We start from the raw sequence: 15296 nt of genomic DNA on the forward strand, positions 1-15296 counted from the left end.
GGTCATGTTGGTGCTGTGAAGTGTAAGTCACCATGCTCTGCCAGGTCTTTCTAGTAGATCGGTGAAAGACATCATTCAAAAGTAAAAGACTCATAAAAGCGTTTCAGGCTTTGATGAATCACTCTGAGGTTGAATGAAACAAAGACTGTGTCGTCTGGTGTGACTAAAAAAGGGCTTTGGCCTGATTTCTATGTACTGTATTTGCAAAGTGAAATAAAAGCCACATGGATTTTGCCAACTCTATGGCAAAGCCTGATAGTGGCAGTAACATATTTCCACAGCAGGAACTCGGAAGCAGATCCAAACCAAAGCAGCATATATTCAAATATACAAAGAGATCATGCTTAAGGAAAAATATACAGCCTCAGTGGAAAGATTGACTAAAAATGCTTTAGTGGGTTTGAGACTATTTTCTGTCTTTACCCAGCCAAACCCAGACATCCATGAAAAATCTGTAAATCGACTTCAAGATAACAGTTGTTGCACAGCTCGTGTTAATACGTCATGTTTAAAGAACACAGATTGACGCTGGACAAATACAGGTGTGTAGTGCTTCCTTTGCCACACATTGCTAAGAGTAGCATTACCATTACGCGCTGCTAGTTTGCATAGATAAATTTAAGCCTCTTTTCATTCATCTCGGACACAGTTGCAACATGTTAAGACATGCTCTGTTACGATGTAGCTGCGGGGCAAAAAAATACGACTCTGATCGAATGTAAAGTGAGCCGACGACAAGCAGATATATGGACTATGTGGAAGGACTTAGTCTGGGTCAGCTTACTTTATCTGTGAAAGTGCAGTAAGATCCGGTAAGATCTGTTCCAGAAACCAAGAGGAAGTTGTCCTGATTGAGCTTTGTCTGCACGGCTTGTTTGACTGTAAGGACGATGCCGTCAGCAGCAGCAGAGCCCGAGGCTGCAAGGACAGGCGGCCAGAGAGCAGAAAGTCTACATACTAGGTCATACATGTTGAGGCTTGTGTGTACACAGTTATATAAAATGCTACACAAGGCAGGTGTCATTGTTTTCCATGTGTAATGGTTTATCCCTATAAACAGAAGGGAGGCCAGTTTGCAGTTTGTTGAGGAGATTGCAAATAAAAATGACTCGGGAGACTCTTGGAACTTAATTATCACTTTGCTTTTGGATTCTTCACTGTCGCACTTATTTAGCCTCTGTGAGCATCAAATGCCCAGAACCGAGACGCTCTTCATGGATAAACAGCTTGCTGGCAAAGCCGAAACGCTTCCTTTAGTCTTCCTGAACCACAGCTGTTTGACATTCTGTCTCGTGAAATGGGTTTAAGTCCACGAGCTGTCTCTGCATGACTGCCTGTGGGTGGAGAAACACAATGAATCAATGTGCTTGTAACAGCATGCCACCTCGTAACGGAAAATACAGCTTACTTTACAGATCGTACAGATTTCTCTCGGGTGGTGAGTAGGGGTCTGGTGATCCAGGGAGTGGATGCATTGTGGATGGCAGGAGAAACCACTCTTTCTTTTGGCTATTTTTAGCCACTGCTGTGCGGTTGATGATAATGGAGGGCAGATCTACTTATCTCCTAGCTAACAGAGCCATCACTATCAATGAGGAAGATCATCTTACGCTGGAATCTGATTGGTAGCACTGGACTGAGTGAAGATAAAACACTGAGCTCCACTTCATACACCTCTTTAGGTTCTGGTTACACGCCTTTCTCCCAACATTTGTACTGTCTTCTCAGATTGCCGCAAACAGAAGTGACGAAATGAAAGTTTAAACTTTCAAGCCAGCGTTCGACCCGGCAAACATGCTAAACCTTGATTGGTTCCAGATTTATAAAGCCTGACGTTTGCTTATGTCTCTTTTATACCATTGGAAACTGACAGTGTTAAGAAATTTGGCTTCAGGAAATTGATATAATGTTGACCTTGCATGCTGAAAATGGTATGCTAGCTTTCGGTGGTTAACAGATCATTTTAACCACGCACATCATCTGTTACCTGTTGCGTTACATCAGTTTTCCCCTAGTTGAATGTTCCAAGATGGTGTGATAAAGGGCTGCATGACTTTAGAACAGTGATATTCATTCATACAATGAACATCAATTGGTTCTTCTGGAACAAAGTGAGCCATTGCATAACAACTGAAGTAGAATAAACAAAGATGACGATATCAACGTTGGCTGTTGGCCAGATTTCTATTTTTAAGCTTCGGTGTTTGCCCAGAATTTCGCAATCAGTGCATTCCTATGTAGGTTGAAGGGAAAGCTGTTGGGTTTTGCAGCTTAAATGAAACTTTTAAATGGTTGTGCTGCGTAAAATCTGCTTGTTTTGGAAGTCCTTTTTTATAGTGTCGATGTAAACATTTCAGTCTCCATCTTAGTTGCTTAAAATCGTGTGCAATATGAAGCAGTGGGTCTGAATGTGAGACTACAACAGGGGTGGGCAATTCCAAGCCCCGAGGGCCAGTGTCCTGCAGGTTTTAGATCTCACCTTGGGTCAACACACCTGAATCACATGATTAGTTCATTACCAGGCCTCTGGAGAACTTCAGGACATGTTGAGGAGCTAATTTAGCCATTTAAATCAGCTGTGTTGGTTCAAGGACACATCTAAACCCTGCAGGGACACCGGCCCTCGAGGCCTGGAGTTGCCCACCCCTGGACTACAAGCTCCTTGGCTGAGCACTTAAGTTAGGCTTAAGTTAGCCACGGATCATTTGGTTTCACACCATGATAATCCTTCGTTTTTTAGTCATATGGTATGACCAAGATTTATAAAACAAAAACTACTTTTTGACCCAAAATGAGCAACTGGTAAGGTTCATACTTGGTGATTTTCCCTCTTAATAAACCTTCTATCGCACTCATTTGTGCAAAGAGATAAGTTTAGTCATTGACCTTCCAGTGCAGCGTCTCTAACTGAACATGCATTTGATGTATAAATAATGGCTTCACATCCAACGGGAAATTTCCTTTATTTGAAATAAACCGTAGATTTAGTGCTGGAGGACAGGAAAAATCCTCTTCATGTGCTGTAGGACACAATCATTAAGCCTGTTGTTCCACTAAAGGGCTTAGATCTCTTCTCAGCAATAACTCTCCTGAGACAAAGAAAGGGGAACCAAGGTTATGATAGAGCGCTTAGGCCCCACACAGAATGACATTCTCCCACCCACACGTGTCTTCCACCACCCAGAGGTCCTCAACTGTGTCCCTGCATAGAAATCCCTCAGTGGGCTTATTGAGCAATAGGACATGAGGTATTGTCTTACTTCCCAGAATCAGCAAGCATAACCCTCTGACTCATGCGGGGTGGCCACAACACAATCTTGGCAAGCGTTTAGCAGACAGGACACCCCTGACCTTTTTAAAAAGCGTAAGTCACCTAAATAGCCACGTCTCGCTTAATCACCCTGCACTTCCTGCGGGAGTTGCAATTCAGACGGTCCACCGGGTATTATGATGTCAGGCTTGCGATGCATTGTGCGGTTTCATTAACAGTAAAAGATGTTTGTTTTAACCTTATTTTGGATACAGCGACCTCCATTACGACCTTTGCTTTTGTTATAACAGGTAGTACTGTTGCTACACTGTAACAGGACCTTGGATGTATTTTGTCCACTGTTGCAGATCTGTTGGCTTCCAATAACTCCCACATGCTTTGGAAATCATTTAGCAGACTCCTGAAACTTGAATGTGTAATTCATCACTGCCTGTAACATCTTGCCTGGATTAGCTGGTGTCACTTTGATTACTTGCACAACAAAGGCGGTTTCACATGTTTCATATCAAGCGTTGTTGGAACTGAAGGATCGGAAACTGTGTAGTTATTTGGGTTTAACGGTGTGTGTTATCGTTGGATGTCTCTTTCTCCCTGTTTCCATTCTTCAATCTGACCTGAGCTGACCGTATGATGAGAAATATTACAGGAAGAATAAAAGGGACCAGAATAGCCTGGTGCTTTGCATATCTTCCACAGGTATACTGCCACAACATTCCTATATCTCGTCACTGATCACTTCCTCTTCTGATGTCTGTGGATCCATTTCTTGTTCTGTGATGGTTGGAGAGTGGAAACCCAGCACCCAACCCCCTCAAATAAGAAAAAAAAATATATCTAGAGGTAAACCTCTGAAATGGTGATTTCTCTGGGACTCCATGTCAAGAGTGATGTCACATATGAGATCATGCTGCTTTGGCTATCAGGCAGCCGGAGGACAGACCTCCCACTTTCTCTAGTCTAAATTAGGAGGGTGTTTCCCTCAGAGATGTGGCCCACTTAGTTACTTAGTTGGAGAGTGATGTCATAGACCCATAGAAGGTTAGTGTACATGCTCACAACCATGTACACGTCGAGCTGCACGGTCATGGTTGTAATGCCCTTTTAAAATTAAAATGAAAAATAAAAACTTGTGGCGTGCGGTTGAAGAGTTTAGCTCTGCTTTGTTATTTCTCTATAAAGCGCCGTCCTCTTATGTAGTGACAAAGGAGAGGTATCTACCAGTGAAACATTCGCCTGCCTGACTGCTGATTTTTTTTTTGTTTTCTTCTTTTTCCTCTCTTTCCCCCCATATCTTGACGGTGGAGTACGTCACAGTGTTTCAGACACTTCTGGAGCATTTGCAAGCTCGATGCATGCTTTTCCTCACAGACCATCTAGCACACAGACTTGACAGTCCCCTCTCGTAAGACATGTGGCTGCTGAGCAACAAGAGCGAGCGGCGATTAGCATTTGATCTTCAACAAGCGGGGCTGTCACATTGCCCGCCTGCCAAGAAGTGTGTGGAGAACTGGGCTTGCGATCAGTGGGTACCACTAGCCTGGAATCATGCTGGGCAGAGGAGGGAAGCAGATGGCCCATCTGGTGACTTGCTGGCATAAAACAGAGGCTGTTCTGTTCCCGTGTGCGTGCGTGCATTTGTGTGTGGCATCAACAGACTGGGCGACGTGGTGTTAGGAGACCACCTGTCTCGTGGCTCATCGTCTCTTTCATGTGTGGTCAATGGCACCGTACAGGCAGAGCTTTGCTCGTATTCCCTTTCCTAATAATGTCCTCGTCTTTACACCAGATGTACTGAACACACTGAATATATTAGTTCTTTGCAATCGTATTATCCGGTGAATTCAGCCAAATTTAACGCTGGTATCACGACACATTTAGAGCACCCTTGCTCTTCCACATTTCCTTTAAGTTTCAGCTTTCCAGCTTTTTAGCTCGTGTGATGCGAGTGCACTGACAGCAGTACCCTGTCTGTTCCCTTGTTCAAACTCTGTTGGCACTCTGTGACTCTACCCCTCAGGCTGTAAATTGCTCCAGTGGCCGCTTTTTATTGCTTTTATGAAAAGTTTTCTGGCTGACACAAAGAGAAAGTGTTTGTGTCTCTGCAGGCACGCCGGAGCATTTATCTGGGCTCAGTGTTTGGGGTAATACAGACTTTGGCGTAGGTGAAAACACACAAACTGGATTTCTTTTGTGTTTTAATTTCTTTTTGTGGCTTGTGTTTGCTATTTTGTTTCCCGTATTAGCTCTTCTCTTCACTGTGGTGTTCTGACTTTGAGCTGGACCGTCCAGTTAACCATGCGATTGCGGAGTTTACTGCAAGGAATTAGAGCAGAATTACTCAGGGATTTTAGCCAAAACTGACATCAAGTGCGTCACCGGTGACTCTGCTAGTGTCAGACTGTAGCCACTGACAACAGTAGCTGTGATTTTTGTGTTGTCTGTGTGTAGCAACGAGCAGCCATTAGCAGCTATGCCTCTGATTGCTCAGCCAAAAGAACCTTTTAACCCTCTACTGCAAGAAGAACTTGTGTAACTAAAATGTAGTTTTGCTTCATCTAAATACTCAGAGCTGCTAGGTAATATGTGGCTAACATTAGCAATCTGAGCTTCAATTAAGATTGAATTTCCCATGTAGCTAGCAATCACTCATAGCTAGAAGTGTATTTTAGCATTTACTAAAAATAATATCGCGTTACGTTTGAGCACAGTTGCTTTTCTTCAAGCTGCTTCAAGCTGTCTTTAAATGGATGTAAACATAGGTTTAAAAAGGTCTTGAACTTTTTTGGATTTCTGAAGTGTGCACAATACCTTCTATGGCTCTGTGATTGATGCTGTAATGGGGAACACACTGAAGTCCCAACCACTGCAAATATTCAAATACCACAACACCGTTTAGAGCAGCTGAGGCACTAGTTCTTGTTCCTCTTTTTTGTTGTTGTTGCATAGACTGCATTCAAAGAACAAACAAATGCTTCCTGCAGTCTTGGCGTGAGAAATATTTGCACGTTGGCCTGTTTCAGGATATAAGCGGTGCGTTTAAGGGCAACGCTTCAGTGGCCGTAAGCATGAAGTGGTGATTAAGAATGCACGAATACTGTGAGATGGATGTATTTGGCTTTAGATCTACCATAAGCATGCATTTTCACTCACTGTGCTGACTGCAACACAAAATACGGATGCGAGTACAGATTCTCCGCTCTGTGTTCACCTACTTTGTTTTGAAAATTCTCAAGGTCTTTACTTGCGGCAGGTGTTCGGGCAAACCCCCACGCCCGCCTCGCCGCTTCAGCGCCCCATCTCAAGGGCGTGTGGAGCCCTCATCACCAAACGCTGAGGGATTCCTTCACTGATGCCGTCTCACGGTTTTTGTGGTGGCAGTAAACACACACTGGGGGCATTCACGGGACTATGACTAATGGCTTTCATGCTATTTTTCAGAGTAGAGGATATGTCAATCTCAGGAGACCAGTTTAAATACAAAAAAAGAACAAATAAAAAACACAAGCAGTCACACCGTTGCGGAAAAATAACGCGCTGTGTTGATACTACCACCTGCGTCCTGTTTTGTCTTTGTTTTTGTGCACTCTCAGAAATAATGCGCGCCTCGCTGAAAGAAAATGGCACAGTTCTTGGATGTTGAAACCTTGTTGTTTTTTTGCCTCACTCTCAGGGTGAAGTCTTCAGCAGCAGAGAGAAGTTGAGCTCTGTGCTCGAGTTCAACAGGGCCACTTCCTGATGATGACAGTAAACATGGGTGAGTAGCGTTTGAAAGCGAGTTGCTTTAGGCTGCGCTGTGTACGTACAGAAACATGCTTGCTTACTGGGAATATACACACCTCTTGCTCTTCCTCTGGCAGGAACAGTGCAGACAAAAACAACACATGTAAAAGCAAAGTGTAAAACAAAAAAAGAGGGAAAGAAAAGGCAGTTATTTTCAGATTTTGCACTAAGTTTGCATTGTTTTTTTTTTTCTGTTGTTCCTCATTTTTAAACCTTTCCTCAGATATGAAGTCTTGATTTTGGCAACTTGAAGGTTGTAGGAGATAACATAACTCCTTAAAACCTTTAACAACAGTGTGCATGTTTCCAGTGTACTGTGTTTATTTATCTCCTACAAAACGAACTGTATAAGAATGTCTCTGAAATCACTCATGCATGCCTAATTTTTGCAAAAAAAATTGCTAGCTGTGCACGCAGTGCTTAAAAAAATATCTGCACCCTTCCTGATTTCTTAGTTATTTTGCATATTTGTCACAATCGCATGTTTCAGACAAAGTAAATTTCAAGTAAATAATATTAGACATGAATGCAGCTAATGAAGAAATGAAATGACCATTTTATTTATTAAGGGAAATAAGTCATCCAAACCTATCTGACCCTGTGTGGAAAAAGTAATTGTCCCCACAACATGAGGAGTGTTTGTGCCACCCTTGGCAGCAAGAACTGCAATCAAGTGTTTGCAATAACTGGAATTAAGTGTTTTACATCACAGAGGAGGAACTTTGGCCCACTATTCTTGGGTTCCTGCTTCCAGAACATGCACATCCAAGAAAATGCTTGGATGTGCATTAGAAGTTAGTGAGGGTGATCTCTGCCTGTGCAGCTTACTAGGGCTACACCACATCCTTTTTGACACACATTGAGGTCTCGAAACACATTACAGGAGGTTTTCAAATGCCATCTTTATGGGGGAGAAATTAAGGTTCAGCAAAAGCATTGCAATCAAATTTGAGTCTGGACTTTGACTAGGCCACTCCAAAACCTTTATGCTGTTTTTTTTTTTTTGCGTCATTCAGAGGTGGACTTGCTGGTGTTTTTTGGATCATTGTCCTTCTGCATAACCCAACTGAGCTTGAGCTTTAGAACACAAACTGATCGCCCGACAGTCTCGTTCAGGATTTTCTGGTAGAGAGACGAATTCATGGTTCCACCAATTACGACAAGTCGTCCAGGTCCTGACACAGCAAAGCAGCCACAGACCATCGCACTACCATCATTATGTTTGACTGTTGGCTTGATGTTCTTTGGTCAGCAGTGGTTTTTTCCTTTGAACTCTCCCATGGAGGCCACTTTTGCCCATTGTCTTTCTTGTTGTTGAATCCCGAACTCTGACCTTAACTGATGCAAGTGAGGCTTTCAGTTCCTTAGATGTTGTTCTGAATTGTTTTATGACAACCTGGATGAGTCATTGATCTGCTCTGGGGAGTAATTTTGGTAAGTTGGCCACTCACCACTATGCCAAGTTTTCTTCATTTGTGGATAATGGCTCTCACCGTGGTTCACTGGAATCCCAAAGCCTTAGAAATGGCTTTGTAACACTTAACAGACTGACAGATGTCCATGACCTTGTTACTCAGCTGGTTCTTTAGCTCAAGGCACGATATGCTGCTTTTTAAGATCTTTTAGCTTACTTCACTTTTGTCACACGGGTTCTTTTGGGGTTATAGATTTTTTTTTCCCCCTAAAAATTAAATCATCATTTAAAAACTTCTTTTTTTAATTTGCATTTACACATAAGTGTGACAAATATGCAAAAAATGTGGACGGGGATGAATGCTTTTCACAGCACTGCACGTTGTTGTTTCTCAACAGTAGATTCTCTGAACTCAAAGTATCAGCAGCCAGCATATGCTGTCAATTGTTTTATTATGGACCTGGTTTCACTGTGATCCAAAATGATGATGTTTTTTTTCCACAGATGACGGTCTCCAAAATGGATCTGGACAGCACAGAAACTCACAAGGTAAACACCCAGCCTTGATGGAGCTACAGGAATTGTATGACATGCTAGGCCTGTTCTGTAAATGTATGTAATGCTTTCTGGACAAAAGAAGAAATCAGCTCCACAGTCACGTCAGTGTGTTACGTAAGGTTTTCCACCTGACATAAATGTTGCCGCATGTGGTTGTTCTTGGCATTGGGCTTGCCGTGTCCATGCATCAGTGCAACAACGCGAATGGCTGGAAGCGTTTCCTGATCCAGGTGTTATAAAGATGATTGAAGTTTTGGAAACGGGAGCAGGAATTGTGGGATGCAACCTCTACCCTCAGGCGTTATGGAAATTCTCCTGTAGATTTTTTCCTGCTTTTTTAGACGGTGTGCGTCTCTTATTTTAGCGTGGCTTCGTATGAAGTCTTTCAGCTCTGTCGAGAGTTCAGTAAATAAACAGAGCTGCAGCAAATTTCCTAGCTGATTGTGAGCTTTGGAAAAAAAAGAACTCTGAAATTCTGAATTTTGCAAAATGTACATAATGCTAAAACTACTCCCCGTATTTAACACACATTAGACTGCTATTAATAGCTCTCCTCAAATAATTGCTTAACAGATCTTCCCAGATCTGTAACAGTAGTGGTGACACGGCTAAGCCAAGCTGACGCAGGCTGAGAGAGGAATGCCACGGCCTGCAGATACTGAATGGGCATATTTGCAAACATTGTCCAGTGAAAAGCCTTTAGAACAGACCTTGTACAAACATTAATTGCACAACCACTGTTGCACACCCACCTACATTACATCAGGGTCATTATTCTTGGTGAAAGATTAACTTCTGAGGTTTAAACATTACATCCATTAGGTGTCCAATTATATCTGCCACGGTTTTGATAAACAGCGAGGTGAGAGCTGGGAAGCCCACCTTGCTTGTTATGGCTGACTTGTGTGTGTGCATGTGCTTGTTGTGCGTCAGAGCTCGAACCGTAGTGCTGCAGAGTGAGGACACGTTTGGCTCCAGCCGCTAATCCTGCCGGATGCCTTTGGCATGATGCGTCTCTCGGCACCAGGAAATCCCCTCAATGTCTTCATTCAGGCAGCCTACATCTCTCACTCTCACACACACGCACACAGACGCTCTGCCTCGCTGGTCCTTAAATACTTTTGGCTTGCAGAAGTTGTATCCTCTCGTAGCTTGTTCTATTTTGTAAGCAACTTTAGGGTTTGGGGGAGTTGTCTCGCTCTACCTTCATCTCCCAGCTTCTGCTCTGCTTCCATAAAACCCTCAGCTCGAGCAGCAGTTACGAGAAGACGTCTCCTTTTTATTGTCACCCGTCCTGAAGCAAAGTTCCTGCTTTATTTCGTCCACTGCCACTTTCGCAGTACCCAGAGTTAGCCTGTGAAGAGACGAAAGATGCAGGGCGATGATGCAATGGGCAGCAACCGGTCGACATTGTGTAATGTTGCTCGCTCTGCCCGGCTTCCTGGAATTCCCCCTTTTTCTTATGCGTGTCACATTTTGCGCAACACACAATGAGAGCAGATTGGGGGGGCTGAAGGTAGCCCATTTATCAACCCTCCCCTCCTCTTCTCAAAACATTTGCAACTATTCTGGGTCACACGTTGCCATGGGGTTCCTGAAGCAGTCACTGAGGCTGCTTCTGGCGGTGATGTGTGTTTGGTGTATGTGGCGGTTGCTTTCCACTGTGCTGGTGGTTAGCCTTGGCTGGCCTCAGCCTGGCAGTGGCCGTGGATCAGTTGGGAGTGATGTAATAACTTCACTTATAGGCAGCCATCAGAGCCAGCTCTGTGCACCACCACACATTTCTCACATGCTCTCACTGCCCCCACCCCTGTTCCAATGAACCCTCTCACACTCGCTTCTCCGCTATTATCCATAGGCTACAGAGAGCACAAACACACACACACATATATGCGCACACACGCACACATATACACATGCTGGCCTCTGTTTGTTTTGTATCCTTGACTGCAAGTGCACAGGGTAGTCTGGAGCTGTAAGCCTGTAGAGGCTGGACTCAAACAGCAGATTTCACGAGAGAGAAGCAGTGCAAATGAGAAACCATGACAGAGGTAATATTTGTTAGATTGTGAGATTAGTATTTGGATGTTTAACAGTTTACATATTTATTTATTTATGTATTGTGATTCCTTTTCTCTATTTTAACAGAATATCGTTGGATTTGAGGGATTTTGTGTAAAAATTAGCTTATTCAGCAAATTAATTGATAATGGCAAACATTATAACGAGCTGCAGCCTTGCTCTCATGTAAAATCCTGTCACTACAGAAGGAAAAATAAATATTTTTGCATGCTTAATATTTTTTTTTGTCATATTCAGAGTTTTTTCCCTTGTGAGTCAGTCAAAAATACATGAATTATCCTGATGTGGAACAACATGGTTAGCACAGCTCTGTGTTCAGAACTTAGACAGTGATTCAGTTCCTTCCTGTTCAGAGAGGACATGCCTGGTCGAACAGTTAGTCAGCCACCGCTGCTGACAGCATACGTCATAAGTACCCGGGTCTCCTCTCGTCTTCTCAGGGCAGTTTACAGCACTTTGCATGCGTTTGTGTGATGGTGACAGGACACATTGTGTTGTTTTACCAGGTTATTTACATAAATAGGTGTTATTTCATCTGTCTTATCTCTAGAATCTCCTTAAGGGAGAAAACTACCAGAAATGACTCAGCTGCCTCATAGTTACTGTCCTTTTCTCAAAAAAACATAAAAAATAAATTCACCCACACAGGTATTCATAAAGTTGTTAGAACATAAAGGAATATATATTTTTGCCTGATAGGAATTTCATGTTGGATATACTGACTTTGCAGTCATTTTAGTGCTTTCAGACACTACGTGATTCAATGTGCAGTCTGCACCATGCAAGAGTACTTCTTATATTGTTGTTGCTGTTTGCTCCGTGGGCGCAGTTTTTTGTAGGTGGAATTTTTCTTATCAGTCGGCATTATTTAGTTTCTTTTTAAGTGGAGGGACCGGACCACACAGCAAAGAAGAGAAACATGTCATTCACACTTTGCTCATGTGGCTAATTTGGAAGTGTCCGCTGAAACTTAATGCAACTAAGTGGCAGATGATTGAGCCGGGGTAAACATAAGTGGATAACGAGAGAGCTGTTGGAGCAAATGAGCTCTGATTGAAATGAAGAATACTTTAAATTCAGGTCAGTTTTGTTTACATAGTGCCTAATCACAACAACAGCTGTCTTAAGGCGCTTTAGATTATAAGGTAAAGACCCTTGACGTCCTATGAGCAAGCAACAGTGGGAATAAAAAAAACCCCTCCCTTTTAGCAGGAAGAAACATCTAGCACAGGGGTGTCAAACTCAAATACACAGTGGGCCAAAATTCAAAACTGGAACAAGGTCGCGGGCTAACATTAATATTTATTAAAAAAAAAAAATCTTCCTCCAGATTTAAGAATGAATCTCTTCTTATGGACTCAAACAAGTTTTGCTGAAAAACTGAATATGGAACAAGCAAAGCTTAATACTAAACAATATATATATTAGCTGTATAATACCAGTAGGCCAGCTCTAATAATAATTTGGTATGGCTTCGCGCCACAGTTTGACACCTATGCTCTAGCAGAACCAGGCTCCAGGAGCGGCAGCCATCTTTTCAGACCAGCTAGGGTAAAGAGATGGAAGAAAATAGTCAAGTTGAGAGAAAATTTAAAAAAAATATGAGATAAAACACACTTTTAATACATTCTTAACTCTGATATTTGGTTGATACAGACTGTGTCATCTGTTTTCACCATTAGCTTTTCGTGGCTAACATTAGCTAAAATTAGATAAAATTAGCTAGCTGCGTGTTTAGCGTCAATGAGCCCAGTTTGTGATTGAATATCTTGTCTACTTGGTTTGCATTTTAATAATATCCCACTACTGTTACGTTGTTTCATTTTAAAGGGCTGGTTGGTCGATACATCTTCCCTGTTCTCTCCCACTTGTCCAGGAGTCAGCAGGCGAGCTTCGTGCCGTTGGGGGTTGTGTAGGTTTTATTCTCTGTGAGCAACTACCTATGCAAATAGATGCGATTGCAGCACCACAAAACCAGCATTAGTCAGTACAGTTGGTCTGTCACGCTTCATAACTGACACCACAAGCCATAGGAGAAATAAATAGGCCCCTTTATGTTGGGAAAGATAGCATGTCATTAAAGGTGCCATTAGTATGAGTGGCTGTTGCTTTGTACTCCTGTAATATGAACCATGATTTCAGTTTCTTTATCCGTGTCAATAGAAAACTCTGTCTCTAATAACTTTATTCAGGCGTGAGGAGGTAGGTTTTAACCCCACTCTGATCTTTGACCTCTAACTGTCTTACTTAGAAATACATGAAGAAAATTTACCATACAGTAAGGTATATCAATTTGAAAAAGAGTTACACAGGGCTCGGTATGAGAGGGAAAAAAGAAAGGTAGTCTGACAGTGACGTGTAAACTGATGTTTATGCATGAGTGCATCCTGACCTCTGAGTGAACCTGGTGTACTGGCCTACTGTCTGAGAACAGCTGCCCACAACCGCCATACAGTAGGAGCAAGATCAAATGCCATCCCAGACCCCATCTGCTCCCTGTGTTACTATGACTCTATCTTTCATTCCCTGTGGTCCTTTACACACACATATAAACATCTATTCTATTAAAGAATGCGGTTTTTCCTGCAGGTGCTGTTTGTATTGCACTGCACACACCCAGGTGTGTGTGTGCCTGCGTGTGCATTTTTTAAAAATTATTATCATGACTAGACCTTGGAATTATCTGAGAGACGGGAAGAAGCTGAGGTCAGCGACCTCTTCCTTATACTGTAATCACCCAACTCGGATTCCATTAAAGACTTTTGATATGGTAAAAGATGACAGAATGCCCTTTTTTGTGAGCATGTCAAAAAAGGTGAAGTGAGGAGTAGAAAACTGAGAATTGTTGGCTTTAATACCTTAAAGGTTGTTTTAATGACACAAACGGATGTGGCACTTTAGTCCCAAAATATTTCATTGAAACGTTTTCGACTTTCTCTTTTACCGCGCAGTCGCTTTTTTATAACATTTGTAACTGAAGAAAGGCAGCCTTTATCTGAATTATGCTCCTGAAATATCTCCACTGATATATATGTATTAGACTGCTTAATAAGCAAGCTGCAGGTGACCACGTCGCCCTTTTTGACAGGCGTGCATGAAGCCCATACACGTGTTCCATTATTAAAACAACTTTTGTCTCTTTTGTGGCTTTTCTATGCTTAAGTATAGCATTTAAGAGTGGCCTGCATTGTTATGTTCACCCATATCATCAAAGCGAAAGACTTGAGTCACACATATCTCAGAGAAATATTATGCAATATTGCTTTTTTTGTTTGTTTGTTTTATAGAGAGATAATTTTACCCTTATTAGGTATGTACCGAACATAAACTAGATTCTTCTCCATTAATGGAAACTCACACATGAAAACAGGAAGAGACATGCCAGATGTTGCCTCACTGGCTCTTCTGAGCCGGCACAAACTAATAACTAAGGTCATGCTAAATGTCAAAGACCACTCGTGTGTGGCCAGTAAAGTCATCAATAAAGTGAGGTCATTTGAAACAGATAAGGTATTTCTGCTTTACTTCCTACATTTAAGCACAGAGTGTAGCTGACACATTTCTTCTTTCTTCCTTAGACGACGAGGAGGCACTTAACTCCATCATGAAGGACTTAGCAGCCTTGGGCCGTTGTTACACCCAGCACAACAGCCACAAGCCCAAGAACCGAACCTTACTCTACAAACAGGTACTCATCGCATCCACATGTGCTGTTTCTCCTTTTATACATTCAAAATTGTTGAGGTGCTGATTTGAATCTATAAGAAATTTTAAAATTGGCTGTAAAATGTGTCTAAATATATATTTTTTTGTTTTTATTTCGATTGCTCTGTTGCCTGTGTAGTATGGGAATCAGTTTGCTTAGCCATATTTCAGTTAAAGAGCTGAGAGGATGTATAATGCTGCAGTATTTCTTTGGTTTAAAGCTGCCACACATCCTGCTTAGTTACACTTCTTTAACTCTGTTTTTACTCAATACCTCAGCCCTGCTTCCTTTTTTTTTAATTTTATTCACTGGAGTTTGAAGGTTGTGATCTAGTTTTGGAGATGATGAAACAAAAAAGCAGCGTATTCACCGCCACAGCAGGTGCAAAAGTCTCGAGCCACTACTCATTTCTTCATATTTTGCTTCCAAGGAGCCAGTCTTTGGATATCAGCTGCTTTTTTTAAAAAAAAAAACACACACACACA

At 42.2% G+C, this 15296-nt stretch overlaps 1 protein-coding gene across 2 annotated transcripts in view; it reads left to right on the forward strand.

Annotated features, from left to right (window-relative positions):
- Window positions 1-15296, forward strand: part of map3k22 (mitogen-activated protein kinase kinase kinase 22) — a 39887-nt gene that overhangs the window by 4581 nt on the left and 20010 nt on the right. For both annotated transcript variants that reach the window (XM_085173375.1, XM_085173374.1), the window contains exons 2-4: window positions 6942-7025; window positions 8970-9014; window positions 14684-14793. In XM_085173375.1, the coding sequence (XP_085029501.1) occupies window positions 7007-7025; window positions 8970-9014; window positions 14684-14793 (174 nt within the window). In that variant the 5' untranslated portion in view covers window positions 6942-7006. The remainder of the gene's footprint in view (window positions 1-6941; window positions 7026-8969; window positions 9015-14683; window positions 14794-15296) is intronic.

This window comes from Neolamprologus multifasciatus, chromosome 9 (assembly GCF_963576455.1).
Source record: "Neolamprologus multifasciatus chromosome 9, fNeoMul1.2, whole genome shotgun sequence".
In the NCBI taxonomy this organism is placed as follows: Eukaryota; Metazoa; Chordata; class Actinopteri; order Cichliformes; family Cichlidae; genus Neolamprologus; species Neolamprologus multifasciatus.